This window comes from Cornus florida, unplaced genomic scaffold (genome assembly GCF_030987335.1).
Source record: "Cornus florida cultivar Cherokee Brave unplaced genomic scaffold, ASM3098733v1 CherokeeBrave_3.0.0_Hap2_Chr03, whole genome shotgun sequence".
In the NCBI taxonomy this organism is placed as follows: domain Eukaryota; kingdom Viridiplantae; phylum Streptophyta; class Magnoliopsida; order Cornales; family Cornaceae; genus Cornus; species Cornus florida.
In genome coordinates, this window is record NW_026775573.1 from 70,137,984 (window position 1) to 70,158,946 (window position 20,963).

Here is a 20,963-nt window from a genome sequence, read left to right on the forward strand (position 1 = left end):
AGCCGCAAGTAAGGATGGTAAAAATCCCCACCTCGGCGAGGCCCACCCCGTTTGGGGCTGTTTTGGAAAATCAATTATGTAAATAGGGATAGGGATGTGAGCTACTTTGAAAAACTCAGCAGGTTTTAGGACAGTTATGGGGATGGGGACTGAAATCCTGGCCCCAAACTGTCTCATTGTCATCCTTATCCTGGAGTACACCATCATGATTTTTTTTTAATTGTCTAAAATTTAAAATTTATTAATTTAAGAGTATCACGTCAACTTTATTCATTGAAATTTTTGGGTTCATTTAGTAAAAAAACACCATAGGAAGCGTTAATTACTATAATGTAAACACTAAAAAATAAACTCATCAAAAAATAATTTAGGCAAAAATAATTACAAATATGTCACTTTTTACTGTTCATAAATATGTAGAGACTAAATTATCCTTAAGAACCACAATGTAAAATATTTAATGAATAATGTAAAATCTTTATTGAATATTGTAAAATTTGTACTTAAGTAAAGTAAAAAAGTTAATGCAGTAATGTAAAACCTTTGTTGAATAATATAAGACTTGCTTGTAAGAATGTAAAATTTACTTAAACAAAGTAAAACTTCAATGCATTTAAGTATTGCACGAATATGCTTCTTGAATTGAGTTTCATCACGTGGGATCTGCCAAAAAATTGCATCAGCAAAATCTATAGGTCTCTATCTCACCATAGTTATCGTTATAGGTAAGGAAAATCCAAGAATAGAAGTACATGATAATTTATTTATACAAATCTGAAGTTTCAGTCAAATTTTGTAGGTTTAGGTTTGGGTTTAAATTGTTCAGATTTGAATTGTTTCGATTTTTGTCTGAACAGTCACCGCTGCAGTCAAACCACCTCATTCACCATCACGGCCGCCGCTATTGCTGCCTCTTCCTCCATCTCACCCGCATCGAAACTCTGCAATTATATATATATATATACGGTAATGATGAGTTGTCAACACCACCGCCAACACAAGCACCATAGATGCTGACTATCATTGGTTTCTGGCACCACTCAATAGTTATGACTACCTCCTGCAAGCTCTCTAGAGTCGGAGTCAAAGATAAAGGATTCAAAGTTGGACGTTACTAGATCCAGATTCTTTGGAATCACAAGATGATTTTCATTGTAACGTCCTTATTCCATTCTTTAGTGGAAAGAAGACTTTAGTTGCCAAAAAAGGGATCATCATCACTATACGACATTGGCAGAGTAATTGAAATTTGGGTTTTCCATCTTCAAAGAAAACCGACCTATCAAGCAAAAGAGGAGTAAATTAGAGAGATGAGATGGAAAGAGAAGCAAAATTAGTTTAGTAAATTTCACAAAGTACTTAAGGGTAATTTGGTCTTCATATATTCATGAACAATAAAAATTGACAGATTTGTAATTACTTTTGTCTAATGTATTTTTTGATAGGTTTAATTTTGAGTGTTTACTTTGTAATAAGTAAAGCTTTAGTGTTTTTTTTATTAAATTAACCCAAAAAAATTTCTATGAAATATACTAGCATTTCTTTTTTTTCTTTTTTCCCAATTTGTCAAATCACTTTAAATCATTGCATTTCTATCAGCATTTATATCCTCGAATAAACCAACTAGTTATTTCCTCAAATAATGTTGAAATCCCATTATAGAACTCCACATAATAATTTTAAATCTTTAAAAGGATGTTGATTTAAGAATCACCTATAACTAAATTGTAAAGGATTTTCGAAACATGATGAAATTTATCTTAGGAACATTTTTTTTTAATTTTTTTTTATTTTTAAGGACCATGGAAAGTTGCAAACTTAGGAGAGATATCTCAATAAAACTATCATATAAATCTTTACCCTAATAAAAAACAAATTTATACAAATATAAATGAAGAGACATACTTATATTACTTGCGCATATACTAAGCATATATTACTTGTGCATATGTTAAGTTGCCAAATTGTAGACGTATACGGGAGTAGATTAGATAAATCAGATCAGCAAGTCATTCGCTGCTAAGTCGACTAGGGGAGAAAAATTTGTTTACGCCCGTTGCACAGTGCAATGGGACATTTGGCGTTCATTATTGTGCGTGTAATACACGCACCCACTGACGGTCCAAATAAGCCCGTTCCACGGTGTAACGAAGGCAATCAAGTTTTTCTCCTAATGGGGAGACTCTAACTAATCAATTGACTGAGAGTATGGACAACCATAGACTTTATGCAACCTTAATTCACAACAGATTGCTACCAAACAGGTCAACACTTATTTGAAAACCTCATACTAATACTGCGCAATCCATCGTAGCTAAACTGCACCACTTTCAAGAGACTTTAGCGATCATAAATAAATAATAATAAGCTTATCTATTATGTAAAGAAATTTAATTTACAGTATGAAATAAAGTAAGAGATGCACACCAGATTTTTATGTGGAAAAACTTTCCTCACGGGACTTAGTCCAGCCAAAAATTCACTATAAAAGAAGAGATGTACAACTTAAGATGTGTTCAGCACCCTCGAACACTAGGCAATACAACTTCATGCCAGCGAATTTGAACTAAGTTTCTGCTAAGAAAAGACGACACGGGGACGACGTAATCCAAGAATCACATAATATAATATATAATGGTGCCATACATATATTTTCCATTTTCACATTGCAACGAACACACTCAACTAGACAGTATATGAATTCATCTCCAATTTTTGTACCATAATTTTGGACTAAGCTCAGTGGTAGATTGTTCCATTCCTCCTAAATATATGGTTTCAAACGGGATACAATGCCAATCATGTAAATGTAGAATACCTGACTCCAGATTGATCATATTATTAACTTAAAAAACTTCAATTATTTATTCTATATACAAACATGAACAAGGATAAGCATCTTAAGTTTCTGAAAATATGCATAATCTTTTCTCACACTAAGGTTCTGGACGAGATACTATCTGAAAAATCTGCATGAATTTTGATTGAAGCATGCTGCAAGTGAAGAAGTCTTCAAATCTGGTTATCATGTTTTAAGACTACTTCGACACCTTCGTTGCCTTGACTTCATTGTACAGTTGATCTATGCGTTCCTGCGCAAAGTAGTGAAATAGAATTAAGAAGCGACCGTAACATAGTTCTTACTTAAACAGTACATTTTAATTAACCACAAAAAAAGGTGATAAAACGGTCAATTTATCTTCAGCTGGCCTGAGTTTCTGGTTATACAACTTCAGTTTTAAATTTCACATTGAACTACAGACGAATTGTTGTATTTCAAGAATGTTGAACATCAGAAATTTATGTTCTGCAGACTCATTTGCACAAGAATATGGTACAGGGAACTTTTCATTATTTCGTCAAATTCTTTAACTAGCATAGCTTATAATGCTGGTTCTTCGAGGACAATAGATGCACTCTAATCAAATTAGAAAGAAAAAACAGGCCAATGTAACATTTTCTAAGCAAGCAAAATGAATTTTCAGTGTTGACGGATGAGAAGAGATTCCACTGTGATTTGTAGAGAAATTACAACAAGGCATATGTCTTTTCACTATGTACCACTCCATGGGCCTATCTCCTCGCTACCAGTGTCACCGGTGTTTTTCCTAGTCTACCAACTCATAAACTACCTCCCTGAAGCTGTTTTAAGTTGGCATCATGATACTGCTATTCCTGATTAATATGCTCGGTTGTACTGTGGATTGGTTGCATAGTATTTCTGATTGTAGTTTTTGTTATTAGATGGAGCTGCAACTGTTTTTTTTGGTGGGACTATTGTTGGTATTGCTTGGTTATGGTCCCACGGTCGTCGTATGTATTTGCTTTACAGTGTTGGTAGGGATTCCTTTTGTAGTTAGTAGTGTATTGTTGTCTATTTTTTGTACTTTCAAAGTTTTCTAGAGTTGAGACTCCGAATTTTGTTTTTGTTTTGGGGAGGGATGCCTACTTCTATTGTGTAATTTTTTTTATTATGAAATGAAGTAACTGCTTATCTATCTATCTATATATATATATATATATATATATATATAAATAAATCAATCAACCATCTCCCTTTTTTTCCCAATTTCATTGGTTCAAAAGTGATAGTGGGCAACAAAATGGAGATAGTCCATTAGCATTAATGCATTTCTAGTAAAACACGGGAAAAAAGCAAAAAGGAAAAAGAGAGAGATTTCCCAGCCCGCACATGAGTTCTCATTTCTTTTCATTGCAAATATATATATATATATATATATATATATATATTTGCAATGAAAAGAAATGAGAACTCATGTGCCTTTATTTGTACAGGAAAAGGTTTTAAATAATTTTCAAAGATGTTTAGAATGTAATAAGTATAAAAAAGTGTCACAACCAAAGTAAAAACATTAAAAAAAAAAAAAAAAAAATGGCACTGATAAAAGCAAAAATAACAGAACATTTCAGGTGCCGGACCATAAAATAAAGGGCTTGATATTAGTACGTATATAAGCCAAGGATTAGATGTTACTGATGATGAGGAGGCGGCAATAGTAAATGATCTACAGAGACACAATTATATAGGGGTATATGAAAAACTGAAGGCACTATTGGTGCGTGTTTTGGAAATTCTTTTCTTTCTTTCAAGCTCAATATCACAAAAAGCTAACAAAAAATGACAATCCCAATTTTAAAAAGGTGTGAAAATCGTTAAGACCAATTTAGAGAGATGGCAAATGACTTCCACCTGAAAATCACAGTCACACTTAAAAAGGAGCAAGGGAAAAAGAACGGGAGTACATAACATACCTTGTAGTATTTGAGCAACTGTGACCTTTTGAGCTTAAATGTTGGAGTAATCAGATCTCTCTCAATGTCAAAAGGAATTGGCTCCAAATGAACTGATTTTAACATTTCAAACCCTCTAAGCTGTGCAACATGATTCACGTCAGACAAGCAAACAATTAAGATGAGAACTCATTGCAGGAACATGAGAAACTTATATACATACTTGGTTCTTCTGACCAGTGCTATTGAGTTCATCTAGTATGTATTTCCTTGCCTTCAAGTTCTCACACAATGATTTGAAATCTCCAGTTTCATGATTATTTACTGCCCACTCCTCAAGTGCCTTTCTGTCAGGGACAACCACAGCCACAAGGAAGGACTCGAAACTGTTCCCATAGACCCAAATCTGCACAACAGTGGAAGTTCAGTAAAGAAATTTTCCGAGATGAATAAAATAACTACTCTCACATATTAGCAAGTGCGCGCACATATATATCAGCTTTTGAAGTAATTACTATGTTATTAGAGATAAAATCTGATAGTCTGTAATATTTTTACATCTGCCATATATACTATGGTTGATCCATAAACATACCGATGTCAGAAGAGGGCATCGCAAGTACGCGTTTTCAATGTTTTCCACAGCAATATATTCCCCTTGAGACAACTTAAAAATATTCTTTTTCCTGTCGATGATTTTCATTGCTCCATTGGTTTGCCATTCTCCAACATCACCTGTCGTAATTCATATATTTTATAAATCGTTACCTAAAGAGAAATACATGTTATGTCTACATGAAATATATGTTGAAGAACAGAATCCAAAAATTCAAGAATCCCATAACTCCCACTTGACAAAAAGTTAAAAAGATTGAGTATCAACCAAACAAATCTAATTTCTTTAAGTTGTTCACTTTTATAAGCTTCATTGCACCTAGAATAGATTAAAGAAAACAATGTTCACTTGTTATGGCTGAAAATAAAGCAGTATAATGTCAGAATATTCTCAGAGAGTTGATCAAGTACTCTTTAAGGAATTAACCACAAAAATACTTTTTTTAAAAAAAAAAAAAGAAGAAGAATTAACCTCAAAAATAGTTTAAATTAAGGATTTTTTTTTTCTTTTAAATTTCTCCCCCTTTCCGGTATGTAGTATTGCTCAATGTAGGGGAATGCAAGTTCATTTAGAAGCAGTTAATCAGGCTATCAAGAACTGCCAACTGACTAATATATCCTAAGAAAGAATTTCAGCCTAGTTTCCCAGCACTTAAGAGCTTCCTGGCTGAAATCCTCAAGAACTTTTACCTGTATGAAACCAACCATCCAGAAGAACGTCTTTGGTAAGATCTTGCCGTTTGTGATATCCAGAAAACAGGGTTTTTCCCCTCAAGCAAATTTCTCCACGAGGCACGCTAGCGAGTGCATCATATCCCATTTCTGGTACCGACTCAAGCCTTGCCTCAATGGTTGACATGGGGACACCAACAGTTCCCATCATAGAGAACACATTGGCTATGGATGTAAAACAACCCGCACAACTTTCTGTGAGACCTGATATTAAACAATATTTAATAAAACAGTTAACTTACGAGAGATAAGAAGAACTTAAATTCAATAAGTAATTTTTTGTTCGAAGAAATTACAACTAATCCAGACCTCTAATGACTGGTAGAATGTTGATCTTAAAATGTTAAAGTATAGTGCATTAGTAAGGTACATCAACATTCAATCCAAATGGGGGGTTAAGGGGAAGAAAGAAAAAGAGAAAAGGAAGGAATATCATTGATATACTTTAATTTTCAATTTTTAAGACGACATTTCAAAATTGCCTCAAAGTTGTGACTTTTTATTTTTAAAATTTGGATCATGTCTATTAGAATTTTTTGTTGAAGTATTCATCAGAATTTTTTCCAAAGACACTCAACATTGCCATAATCAAAATTCAGGCATTACACTATACCATATCCTTGTGATAAGACACTGCAACATGCCACCCGCAGAAACTCCTCCACATGCCTTGGCAATGGTGCAGCTCCAGATAACATAAGACGAACTCGTCCACCAAATCCTTGTTTGATCTATAATAAAATAAAAGGTCATCAAGAAGTAAAACACAAGTTTAACAATGCAAATATGGCAGGATAGAATCACTGACCTTATCAAATACCAGCTTGTCCAAGAGAGGAGCTGCTTGGTCTTGTCGCAGTCCCTTCTCCAAGTTCCTCAATTTGCTGTCAAAAGCTTCTTTTTTAATTTTACAGTTGGCAAGCAAAGCAAAATGATGCATGAATTGGCAAAACAAATCAAGGAGGGATCCATAAGGTAAAACGTACTAGTTGTATGCATAGTGAAACAGTGCCTTCTTCAATGTACTTCCCAATGAAATCTTATCCATTATACCTTCATTCACATACTTTAGAAAATCTCATAACAATGAGAATCAACATAATGTAATTGTATATAAAAATGACTTACCTGTGTATATACGATCATAAACTCTAGGAACCCCACAAAATATAGTTGGTTTCAGTTCGTGAAGGTCGTCAATCATATATCTGACATCCTGTAAGTTAGAAGCAATAAAATCTGTGTTGGAAATGGTCCTACTTTGTTATCTTAAATGGATTGAACTGAACTAAGAAAAAGAGATAATAAACATCACAAGAAATGAATCTTGGTCTTACGCCTTGCCAAAATCCTATTGAAGAACCCTTGTAGATGCAGTAGGTCTCCATTATCTGATCAAATATATGAGCTAAAGGAAGGAATGAGAAGTACGCATCTTCTTCTGTAAACTGTAAAAGAAAATTTCAGTTAGAATCTTTGTGCTACTATAGCTCAATGAAGTGAACTAAACTCGACGTCATTGTAAGTTGTTTGTTTGTGGCTGGAAGTTTAGTTCCCTATAGTTGAGAGCCTCACTCTTTAGGGTTCTCTCTCTAGGGTTTATTACCATTAGTTCATCTTTAATCACTGATTTTTCACTGTTTAATCATTGCTGGACCACGATCGGAATTGGGTGACCAATCCATTGTGATTTGGTGGTATCCATTTGTCGTGTAAGGTGAAAATTTTGCACTGTTAACAACTTCTGTGTTATACGGAGTCTCTGTGATCTAACCGGTGGTGCTTTCCCAGCAAAGAGTGAAAAAATGGAGGATAGTGTTGCAACGATAACTGAAGATGTTAATGCTTCCAGGGTGGGAATTTAAAGTGAAATCACTGTGATTGAGGACAAAGACGATGCAACTCCAGTAAAAGACCAGGTGATCGAAGAAAATTTCTCTGAAAGTAATCTACACGCAGAAATGTTGAAAATAATAGTGGGGGAATAGGAAGAACATCCGTATGTGTTAAGAAGGAACCACATCCCTGGTGGCCATGGTGACCAGAATAATGGATGTCACGGCAAGAGTATTGGTGCTTGGGGATATGGAAATGTGTTCGGCAACCGAGAAGGTGGAAATGCTGGCAGAATTTTGGGGTCGAGGTACTGGAAATGGATTTACAATAAAGATTCGTAATCAAAGAAATATGGTGATTCACTACAAGTTGATGGTTGTGGAAGCACTACAGGTGATGCAAAATCTGGTTCAGAAATGGGTATGCATAACAGTGGTCGGAACAAAGGTCAGGGATGGACGACAGCGCAGGTATCTCAGGCGCATGCATATTCAATGCCAGTCAGTTACTTGGACCCACGTGATGCAATTACAGAACTGTTTCCTCCTCGTCGTGGATGCTTCTCAAACCAACTATTACCTGAATGATTCTCAACCATCTATCTTAAAAAAAAATGATCCAACAACTAGCAAAAATTCAGGCAAGTTAGCAACTAATTTGGACATGGGTCAGGTTTTGGGTCAAAGGAGTTGCGCTCAAGTCGCTTCAACAGAAAAATCTACGAACCAACTAAATTTGGAATCCTTTCCTCCTGTGACTGGTGATGAAGGAACTGTAGTTGATCCCCTACTTAACGTCCCTGACAATGACGTTGCAAAATGGAATCATTGCTTAGTTTGGCTTCTTTAATAGGCACTTTCCGGTAGCAGGGTTTTATTTTCTTTTTTACGATTACCATTCAAGTATGAAATATCTCCACCTCCCCATTCCTTCATATTTCATGGTAAATTCAATAGCTCACAAGCTCTGGGATAAATTGGGTCTGCTGGAAGCGTTAGGGCTTGAAAAGGGCTTTTTTCCTTTCAATTCATCAATGCTAGTAGTTGAGATTCTGTAATTGAGCAGGGTCCCCGGCATTTCTAGTTGTCATTTAGTGTTGTAGAAGTGGCATGAAGGGATGGTTTTAAATAGAGAAAGATTGTTCAACATACCTATGGAATATGGGACTGTAAGGGGTTTGAGATACATTGCTAGTGCAATAGAGAAGCCCTTATACACTAATTCACTCACAACTTCAAAAAAGAGGATAAGCTTCGCCAGGATTTGTGTGGAGGTGGGTGCTGAGAAAGAGCTAGTTGAAGAATTTAAACTTGTTCGGAAAAAATGGTGAAGAGTTAAATATAAGTGCAGAGTATCAATGGAAGCCATCACAATGTTGTAATTGTAAGGTGTTTGGGCATTATGCTAATAATTGTCCTGCTTCTGTCATCTCGAATGGTGTTGTAAAGGATATTATAGCAAGGAATGGTAGAATGATTTAAAAATGGGATGATGTAGGAGGGACACGGAAGAAAAACACACAAAATGAAGATCTGGTTGTAAGTGTGGATAATAAAGAGAATGAAATTGGTTATAAAAGGAGCATTGCTGCTAGTCCCAGAAAAATGAGCCATGTTATCAAGTCAACAAATAGACTTGAGGTTCTAGAAGATGGGATGGAGATGAATGAAGAAAATACTACTGTTAGACACTTAAAATCGGAATCCATTTCAGCGTGTAGATTACATCAAGGGTCAGACACAATTGTTTGGAAGCAGGGTGAATTCTCATTCAAAGAGGACTGGAAGAAAATGAGGGCTGTGCACAGTAAGAAGGAATGGCAAAAACTCTGCTGGAATCAAGGAAGACCAGCAGCCTGTCTAACTACTTGTCTTGTCCTCCAAAATAAAATTCCTTCATAGACAAAATTGCGGCTAAGAGTAATCTGTTTGACTCCCATTTGTCACAATTGCTTCAAGGATGGGGATACATGGAACATTTATTTTTGGCTGCTGTTATGCTGCTTTGATTTGGGAATGGTGTTCGAAACTCTCCATTTGAACTGGTGTCAAATTTCTTCGTGGAGAATATACCATTAGATTATTTCAAATCCAAATTTAATCAAGATATAGAGAAGAATACACTCTGTAGAATAATTTTAACAGCTGCTATATGAGAAATTTGGAGAAGTAGGGGCCTGAATCTACACCAAGGTGAAGCTCTTCCAGCCATTCAGGTGGCCGGAATGGTAATATGGGAGGTCAATGATATAGGGGGTATGCATGTCAGTGATATTCAAGGGTGGCTTTGTTTTCTCCTTGATGTTCTTCAAGAGAGCAGAACTATTTTAGCTTGGGTGAGTAATTGTGATTGTACTTGTTGGAGGAGATATTTGGTGACTGACTTGGGTAATTGGGTGAAATCCCTTGTCAGTTTAATTTTAAATATTTCTGGCTTTTGGAAATGTGTCCATTCAATAGATCATGTAATGTGAGAGTATGCCCTCTAGTGTTCTTCCACGGTTCTGTTTTTTGGCTTCAACACAATCACATTTAGGGGAAAAAAAGAAAAAGAACTAAACTCAAAAACTATTCTCAAACTTGTACGTTCTCTCTAGTTGCACGTTAAAACAACTTGGACGAGATTAATCATTCACGTTGCAATTGTGAAAAAAAGCAAGACAATAAAGATTTTCCATTAGATATACAAACATTGTATTAAGTGAATAAGTAAATTTGGGTTTCATAATTTACTATTTAAAAATAGAAAACTTATAAGAAACCCAGTTTCCAACAAAAACCTAAATTAGTGAATAAACTGAAGTACAAGACCTTGACTGAAACAGAGTTCTACTCGGATGTCCTAAGAATAGCAAATAAAGTAGTTCTCCTTGCCTGCAGTTAATAGTTTTTAGGAAGCTTCTCTTGTCTTCCGCAGGATCATCAAATCAGATTTTAATCTCATTAACCTCTAAACAGGTCCTCTATACTAGCTTTGACCACATAACACCATTTTCAATATTATATGTTTCTTTGAGCTGTATGATGCTAGGAATTTAGGAGTGTCATGATTACCTTAAGAATGAATAGGCATTTACCAAGACATTCCCAAAGAAAATTCCGTTACTTGCAATGGCTATAAACATTTTAACTAGATTATGGGGACAAAATCGCCATGCATATGCATTGATAAGGATTTTGCATTGGACCAATAAACTGGGAATAGGAATCTTGTGATGATTGTGAAGTATGTGGAATCTATATTTAAGTTATTATATGCACAATAAAATTCATAAAGGCAACTGCTCCATTTAGAAATTAGAGGAAAAAGACTTGACAGGACATTAATGTTTGAACTTCAAAGGAGATTAAGAATCATTTCTCTTTTAAAAACTAATAATAATAATAATTGTGATTGGATTTTTACCACTTTGTCTGTTTCTGAAAGTAGTTGATCAATAGATAAGACCTCAGCCATTATAGGCCCATTATGTATAATGACGCCTTTCGGTTCTCCTGTAGTCCCGCTGGTATACATTATTGTGCAAATGTCTGTCTTTTGCTTTGGAGGGAGTTCATGATCCAAACTTCCCTGGAAAAGATTGAAACAGTGTGAGATTGTAATGAAATTAAATTGAATGACTACATAAATCATTACATGGTATTTGAGCCACACGGTATTTTGTTCATGCCCAGATCTTACCAATTGTGCAAATTCTTCCCAAGAAAAGAAAGCTACACCAAGCTCCTCGGCCTCCTTTTTATGCATGCTGGATACATTCCCGAAGCTCACAACAGCTTCACAAAGGAAGATAAATGTTATAGTTACTTCACTCAAAAATTGCACTTTTAAATTATTAGTTTTTTCTGAGAGTAGTAGTTTGACCTACATTTTAGATGCGAAGTACACTTTGGGAGGCATGATAGCACCTGCACCAATGGTTAGCTCAATTATCAGAAAGAGAATTTCATGCAAGCCCGCTTATGTTGTTAAATGGGCATTAAAGTAGTTCTTATCTGTAGCTTCTTCAGAGCTGAAATTGGTTATTTGTAGTTTCTTCCAAATTTAATCAGATTAATGAAGTATCACCATTTTAATGAGGAAAAAAACAAATAGTCTATTCTGATTTTCTCAGGTAAGTACTTGGCATACATCAAGACTCGAGCGGTGAATGGGTAAAACTTGTTGGGTAAAACAGACCTGTATCCTACAAAATAACTGATCCTAAGAGAAGAAAGTATGTGGTTAACACAATTCGGAAAATTATTTCCTTCAATTAAGTTCATAACCAAGTAATGGAGACATGAAGCTTTACCAGATTGTCTCTATTGCCTTGACAAAAGCCAAAACAAGAGAGCCAAAAGAGGAAATCTCCAAGATTGAACAGGGTTCAAACAAAAAATAAATAAATAGATAAAGAAAATGAGGCAATGTGGATAGCTATCAAAAAATGCAGGAGGGCAAATCTATGAAGTGGAGTTGAACGCTAGATTCAAGTTTTGCCTTCTCATTTTAAAACTCAATAGAAATGCAAAGAAACCATTATCAAATAATAAATAATAAATAAAAAGTAAAAAGTAAAATTGCCTTTTCAATGATGAATTTAATTTATCACACTGATGACTAGGTCAAAACAATATGTTAAAATAGAAGAAATGAGAACATACAGCTGGTATCTTGTTTTCTTGAACAAAAGCTATTGCAACTTCTGCATGGTTGATGATGAACTCCACCGCATTAGCACCTGCAATGTGCATTGAATCAAGAAAGTTACTAATTTTCTATGTTACGTTTACTAATGCAACCAGGTATTCTAAAGTAGCTCATAAGAAGATCAAGGTATTGTTGAATGATGAATATAGCTGCTTCTGGAATTAATGTTAAAGGAAAAAGACGACATACCAAGCGTATCATACAGTGGTACATAAGATATGGCCTGGCTGTTACAAGCCTGTTAGAAATTGAACAAAAATGTTAACATAGCACTAGGAAGATGCATTGCGTCTCTGAAACTAAAAATCGCCTTTTGGAGCGGGGGATAACTTGTTTTCCCTCTTCTTAAGAAAAGAAATGAGGAAAATAAAGCTACCAAAAAAAAAAGTTATTTTCAATAAAAAAAAAAAAAATAGAATTAGGAAGGAATTAAAAAATAATGAATTCATTTTATTTCCTTATTAATTTACTTGTTAAGAAGTTGCTAAATTATGTTCTACTCTAATTCAAAGCAATTTTATTGTGCTTTGTGAATGAACCAGATAATTAACTCATTTGCAAAAAAAAAAAAAAAAAGGATGATTTTAAAGAGTAATAACATGTAATGTTTTATGCAAATAACTCTGTGCTACTCTATAGAGATAGATATATACCTCCATTGAAATTATCCATTCTGGGCAGTTGGATCCATATATGCCGCACCGGTCTCCCTAAGAACAAACAATTATATATCCATTATTGATGAGTTTTGTACATAATACATTAAGGTTGTATTCGGCTGCATGGAATTGAAGCTTTGGAATTGGAGAAAATGTTAGTTTAATTTTGTGAGTTGTTTTTCTCCAATTCCCCCAATTCTAATTTCCAGACTCCAATTTTATACAGCCGGACATAGCCTAAAGAGTAATAACATTAATATTTTATGCAAATAACATGTAAGTACTTATATTGATGATAGTAAAATTATATATCCACCATTGATGAGTTTTGTACACAATACATTGTGTACTTATACTGATAATAGTATATGTAAAGTGCAAAAGTAGTCTTCCTAAGAACAATTACTCACTATTTATGAGCTTTGTACATATATTGATGATAATATATACAAAATACAAAGTTAAGTATTATTTTTATAACTGTACTTACAGGATTGACACCACGGCTTCGCATGGCAGTACCAATTCGGATGGTTGCATCAAAAACCTCCTCATATGTGAGCCATGCATAAGGACCCGCCTATGCATTCAGTTCAAATTATATGCAGACATTATAATTCTATGATTCAAACAAATTGGTTTTTAAGTTCTTGAGCTATATGAGAGAGATATGTACCTTCCCGTCGATGATTTGACGACGACCCAACATTTGGTTTTTTGGGTACCTTTTAACGGACTCACTGCCAGAGAAAACAGAGAATCACGGATCAAATTGAATATCGCCATGCACTCTAAAATTGGGAATAATTTCTTATAATTCCAATGAAGATAACTGATTTCTGTTTGGAGTGACCAAAAATTGGAGAAAGATGATGCCGGAGCCAGAGAAGAGGGCATGGCAACTAATAATGATGCAGGAGCCAGAGAAGAGGGTTGAAATTTCATCCCACCATCCAATAAAAAGTCCCCAAAACTAAATTTTGTGGGCCGAGCATACTAATGACAATGGTATATCCGATCTAACCTAAAATGTTCACTTTGAAAGTAAACGTGTCACCAATAAAAATAAACCAATCATCTAATATCCAATAATCTAATTTTATCATCTATGATCAAAGTGGGTGATTTTGACTTTATAATAGGGAGTATTTTCTTCTCATCACACCTTATTATTCTTAGACCAGAGTTAGGTGTGTCGTATTCGAGTCCACCATTCCTAATATGTCAAGATATAAATAAATAAATTTTAATTATTTAAAAGGAAAGTAGCTATCTTCAAACTCTGCAGCAACAAAAGCTCCGCACAATCTTTTTTACTCCGTATTTTTTACTTCTAATTATTGCTTAAGTTAATACTTAATTAAAGGTGATAAAAAATTAATTTTATTCTACAAATATTTGTTTTTTTTCTTTTTAATGCATCTTTCCTCTTATTTTTCTTTGTTGCTTTTCTCTCTCCTCTTTACTCCGTACTTTTTACTTCTAATTATTGCTTAAGTTAATACTTAATTAAAGGTAATAAAAAATTAATTTTATTCTACAAATATTTGTTTTTTTTCTTTTTAATGCATCTTTCCTCTTATTTTTCTTTTTTGCTTTACTCTCTCCTAATTAAATATAGACTATATAGTGAAAGCTTGCGTCATCCCTTTACATTTAATCCATCCTACCAAACTAAAGCTAAGCCATGTGGAGGTTTAAAGACCATGCACTTAATACCAAACATCTTTTAACTCGTCCATTTTTGTTAGATTTAGACTACAAATTTTAATTTGATTTATAAAGCTGACAAAATATTAGCAATTACACAATTATAAATAAACAAATCGGATATGAAATAAGTCAAGGTTAACCTAAGATAATTTAGAATGCAATTTTAATTTGAACCAAAAAACATGTCCATTTCATAGTTTTTTTTTTTTTTAATGATCTACTTCGGATCCGATCAAATTGGATTATATAGAGTACCCATTTGGGTCTTTATCATCCTCTTAACTATTAATTAAAATCTCAAAAGCAACTTAGAAAAACACCATTTGTTTATTTTAAGGAGTGGGTATTTTTCTTTGTTTTTTTTTGGTTAAATAAGTATGTTCTTTCCTAGATGTATTTATCTTTATTTATTTTGTGAAAAATGTTTCTCCAAGAGCAAGTCTCTCAATCATCTTCCCCACTGCATGTGAAAAGTCAAACTCCTTGGAAGAAAGATTGCCATCTGGACATTAGTTGACTAACAAACAAGCTTGCGTTTACATGAGAGAGAATTTGTGGATGACATACTAACATTAGTAATACTTTGTAAACCCAAAAATAAATAAATAAATAAATGGTGATAAAAAATAAAAAAATAGCCCATTAAAAATTTCAATGAACAAAGTGATAGGGATCATATATATATATATATGTATATGAATAATGCACCTGAAGAATTCCCAGGGTGACACCATTCCGGCCGGCAACTCCATGAGACCATCTTTGGCATAAATGCACCTATAAACGGGCCCTGCCGACGGCTTCCTATCGGTGGCCGGCCTTGATTCTTCCACTTTCACTGTATAAACCTCCGACATTCTACTATTCTAGAGACAGAGTTTAGAGAGAGAGAGAGAGGTTGGAGAGTTGGCTGAGGAGCTACCTTGATCTACGTACAGCTAGCTAGCTATAAATACTAGATTACTTTGGGAGATGGCATCCCAGCTATTTCTTAGCGGCTTTAAATGAGTCCTACTATAACTGACGCCTATATGGGTAAGAAATATACAAAAATCATTTAAAACGGTAGTTGACAGTTCCATGACTTTGTGTGCCTATGTAAGAAAAATGATATTCTTCCCTATTGCTGTGCACTTGAATAGGGATGGCAACCGGCATTTTTGGACGGTTGTACCCTTTCCATCCCCCAACCGATTATTTACCTCGTTTTGTTCTTGTCCAAAATTATCTAAACGTGGAGTTAGTCACTTCCACCCCCGTATTGTTTAAATTTTTCATCCCGTGGCCACCCGCCCATATATATATATATATATTTTTTCTCAAATAAAATTATATAACTATTAAAAAAATTCATAAAAAATGAGCAATCAATAATTTAATATAAAATTTAAAAGTATGAGTATTGTTAGTTTGTAGGGTTCTGTCGCTTTCTAGAATGGTTGAGAAAGTGGGTGGATGAGACCTAGGGTTTCTAAAGCTAACTATATATGCTAATAAAATAAGAGTAATTTAGTAATTTACCTACCTAAACTGGACAGGGTGACCTCCCCCGCCCTTGCCTCTGCCCCCACCCCAAATCCAGGCGTATTTTTATTAATAAAAATTATTCCTGTCCAAATAAGCCAAAAGTTCCCCAAAATCACTATAAACGGTGCGGGTAGGATGGCTAACCGTCCCCTTGATGCAAATTGCCATCCTTACACTTTTTTTTTTAGTTGGTACTTTCACACATATGCCTCCACCGAGACTTGAACCTTTGACCTATACTTGAATACATCTTAAAAATAAAAAATTAAGTGAATAAAAATAAAAATCATGTTTGCTCTCTCTTTAGTAAGAGGAGTACGAAAAGGTAACTCTTGCAAAAATTATATAGTTAAAATCTTTAATTGTAACCTTGAGATACATGGAATAACAATAATTTTTTTGGTAAATTACACTTACATCTCTTGTTGAATGTCTAAACAAGATGAATCTTCCTTATAGTTTCAAAAATAGCACTGACCTTCCTATCAATATTGAGGTGTGAAATGATATTTATATCCGGTATACTTTTACTGTCATTTAACATTACAATATATGGACAAAAATATATTTTCATGCTTTCTAAGGGTAAAATTGGATTTTAAATAAATTTCAAGTATGACATCAAAAATATGGCAAATCAATGTAATTTATCCTAAATTGCACCAATTCACTAATGTTGCGGTAGGTGTGCAGGAATGGAATGTAATGCAATTGTGAATGGAATGTCTATGGAATGAGAATGGGAATGAAATGAAAGGATCATTCTCATTCTATTGTTTGGTTGCAAATATGAAACGTGTAAGAATAAAATGATAATAATCATTATAATGTTTGGTTGGATCAATTTAAAAATTAAAATGGAATGAATTTCAAACTGAATTCTCCAAAATACACCTCTTCATGACAAATAAATTAAATTAATAACATAATGTTCTTCTATAATTTTTTAAAAGAAACGATGGTGGTGGTTGATGGCGTTGACGATGGTGGTGGAGGTGGAAAACAGTAGTGACGGAGGTGGTGGTGTTGGAAGTCGGCGGAGGTGGTGATGGTGAAAGGCGGTGGCAGTGGTGGTTGTGGTAGAAGCCGTCAGTGATGTAGGTGGAAGGTGGGGGTGGTTAAATGCGATGGTGGTGTTAACTGTGGCGGCAATGGTGGCGGTACTGGTGATGGTAGTGGTGGGAATGACGGTGGTGGAAGGCAATGGAGGTGGCGGTGGTCAAAGGTGGTAGTGGTGGAAGGCGGTGGTGGAAGTCAGTGGTGACGATGGTGGAGGAAGGCAGTGGAGGCAGCGGTGGCAGTGGTGATGGTTTTTGGACTTGGATATGAGGGTTTTTTGAGAACTTGATTTATTTAAAAAATTAACTTGTGAATAAAATGGTCATTTCATACGTTTAGTTGTAAAATGGATTTTTATTCAAATGGAATGGCCATTCCTATTTTATATTGTATACTAATCAAAAGAATGATAAAAATATGCATTCTATTATTGTACACCAAACGCAGGCTTGCAGCATGAGAGCAGGAAAAAATGTTTACATAGGTAAGAAATTTACAAAATCATTTAAATTGGTAGTTGACAATTCCATGACTTTATAAAATAAAAATAAAAAATAAAAAAAAGGAAGATCGACATTTTTGCACGGTTCTAATAGATGGACTCTTGTCAATATTATATAAGAATAGAATATCTCTTATAATTGTTTATCTCAATTATTGATTATCACACATCAATCCATAATAAAAACTTATGGGCAAGTTTATCAATTTCCGAAGAAAAATGATACTCTTCCCCGTTGTCCACTTGAATTGATTTTTTATTTTTTATTTTTTTTATTTAAAAAAAAAAAAAAAAACTCTTGTTTGGCTCCCTCTTTAGAGGAATAAAATATTCTCCCAAAAATTATAAAGTTCAAAATTTTTATTTTGACTTTGGGACACATGGAATAACACTAGTCTTGTAAGACTTTATTTGCACAAAATATAACAGAGTTACTAGGTTATAATATATAAGGGTATTTAAATGGCAAATTCAGTGCACAAACTTTCGTCATTATATGATCTGAGAAGGATTAGATATATATGCAATTTTATGAAGAGACTATTTTCTCGAATATATAACCTCCATAAAATATAATAAATTTACTTACAAAAATAAAATAAACATACATAAAGATTATACTCATTGGTTTTACAGACTATATCATTATCACAAGTGTGATACATATGGAGTGTCGTCAATAGTGAGCCACATATCTCATGCCCAGCGGCCCAAGCGTTTGCACATGTTTGTTTAAAACACATGCTAAAAATTAGTTTTAAAATCAGTCTTTATTAATTTTAAGAAAATTCTTTAAATTTTTTATGTAGAATTTTACGCTACACATATATTATTTTACAATTTTTGTAGTATTCCCAGTAACAAGAATTCTTTGATTGAATCTTTGAGCTCTTCCTACCAAAATGCAAAACAGGTGCAGAAACTTCAAACGCATGGTGAATGCCTTGTATTGTTTAGTGAAGAGTTGAGTCAAATGTTCCATTGATTATATAACATGATTTATGCGCATCCATGATGGAGCTAAATGCACAAGAGATACAAGTCATGGAAATTACATATTCACTCTTGAATAGAATTGGTCTCTCTATTCTGTAACAGTATTAACATGCAGGCTTCTCTTTACGAACGGACTTATCTCAGCCATAATAAATTGAAGTTCTTGTAAATGTTAGTGTTAACGATACACTAAACGAATAAGTTGTAGAAATTATTGATGATTATAATTTAATTACTCGTGGATAGGGGAAGATCGTTAAAGTAACGCGTTATCTCATAAGATTGAGATAGGCTCTACAGACTAAGATAAGGACTACGACTAAGATAAGGGTTACAGATTACGATAAGAATTGCATAATACAATAAGGATTAGGCCAACAGATTATGATAAGGATTAAGGACGACGTAGACGCTACATAACATCCTGACCTAAGTCCTATAAATAGAGTGGGCTAATCGACGTTTGGAGGTAAGCAAAAAACCCTAACTCAATATCTCGATTTCTCCAGAGAGATTATCATTCACACTGACTTGTTCGTCGGAGCCTACTCCACCGGTAATACACCGGTGTTTGTAGGATCACTTTTTCTTCTCTTTATTCAGGAAGTCAGATCAAATCCGGATTGCGCAGAATCCATCTTCAACAGTTGGCGCTGTCTGTGGGAAATTTTTTGTTCTCTAAACAAAGCATGGTTCTATTGCGATCTGGTCTGGCTGCTGGCGAGGGCGAAGGGTTACAGGCTTCTGATGCAGGAACTTCAACGGGGCAACCCGCCGTCGTCCCAAATGATCAGGAACGCGTCGCAGCGTTGGAACAACTGGTGAACCAGTTAGTCCAGCAAAATGCGATAATTCTGCAACGCTTAGGCGCCCCCAATGAGGAGAGAAACAGTGAAGTACCCAACGATGACTCCCGTAGGGTTAACAACGATGTTGAGCTTAGTCAAATAGGGGGTCAACAGAGGAGCCATCACCATCGGTCCCGTGAACGGAATACCACCAGGCTCCGTGGAGATACTTCTAGTTATGTTGGAGACAAGACTGAGGATGCCACTTAGTTCGATCTAGAGTTGCAGGATCTGAAAGCCAAGGTTGACGATGTCATGCAAGCGATGAAAGGGAAGGGCCAGGCTGCAGTGAACGATATGGTACAAAAGACTAACCTAGCTTTTAGCCCAGCTGTTATGAGTTGTCCTCTACCTAGCAAATTCAAGATGCCAACTCTTAAGAGCTTCGATGGGACGCGGGACCCTCTCGACCATTTGGGGACCTACAAAGCTCTTATGTATTTGCAAGCCGTACCGGACGAGATTATGTGCAGGGCTTTCCCTACCACACTCAAGGGTTGGACTCGTCTCTGGTTCAATAAATTAAAGCCAGGCTCCATTGAAAACTTTGAAGAGTTGAGCAAACAATTCATAGGACACTTCATCGCTAGGCAGAAGCACAGGAGACCAGCAACACATTTACTTAATGTGAAGCAGCAAAAGGGAGAGTCCCTTCATGATTACATAAGTCGTTTTAACACTGAAATGCTGTAAGTTGAAGAGGTGGACGACAAGGTTGCCCTCATAGCCTTTATGGGAGGACTACAGACTTTTAAGTTCCTATTTTCCTTATCAAAGAAAGCCCCTACAAGCATGACAGAGTTGATGGTTAGAGCGCGAAAGCACATGAACGCTGACGATGCTATGAATGCACGAAAAAACAAAGATGGTGAAGATAAGAGGTCGGATAAGAAGAGGCCAGCACCTAGCACTAGGGAGGAAAGGGAATTGAAGTACAAGAAATTTTCAAACAACCAGGCTGACAGATCATTTCGTCGCCCAGTGAACCCAGGCAGGTATAATAACTATACCCCCCTAAATACATCTGTAGAG

General features: G+C 35.0%; 1 protein-coding gene across 2 annotated transcripts; it reads right to left on the minus strand.

Moving 5' to 3' along the window:
* Positions 1-2,804: 2,804 nt before the first annotated feature.
* LOC132300743 (probable CoA ligase CCL6) lies at positions 2,805-15,935 on the minus strand. 2 transcript variants are annotated; one of them, XM_059797957.1, is made up of 19 exons: positions 15,708-15,935; positions 13,963-14,026; positions 13,777-13,866; positions 13,281-13,337; positions 12,817-12,865; positions 12,582-12,658; positions 11,804-11,843; positions 11,617-11,711; positions 11,341-11,505; positions 7,437-7,547; positions 7,228-7,315; positions 7,086-7,152; positions 6,908-6,983; positions 6,713-6,830; positions 6,058-6,303; positions 5,348-5,487; positions 4,976-5,158; positions 4,774-4,893; positions 2,805-3,092 (listed from the first exon to the last, which is right to left on the minus strand). In XM_059797957.1, the coding sequence occupies exons 1-19, from the start codon at positions 15,854-15,856 to the stop codon at positions 3,039-3,041; spliced, it is 1,989 nt and encodes a 662-aa protein (XP_059653940.1). In that variant the 5' UTR covers positions 15,857-15,935; the 3' UTR covers positions 2,805-3,038. The 2 variants fall into 2 exon arrangements, with proteins under 2 accessions (XP_059653940.1, XP_059653941.1); XM_059797958.1 differs by lacking the exon at positions 15,708-15,935 and adding an exon at positions 14,140-15,644.
* Between the last annotated feature and the right edge of the window lie 5,028 nt (positions 15,936-20,963).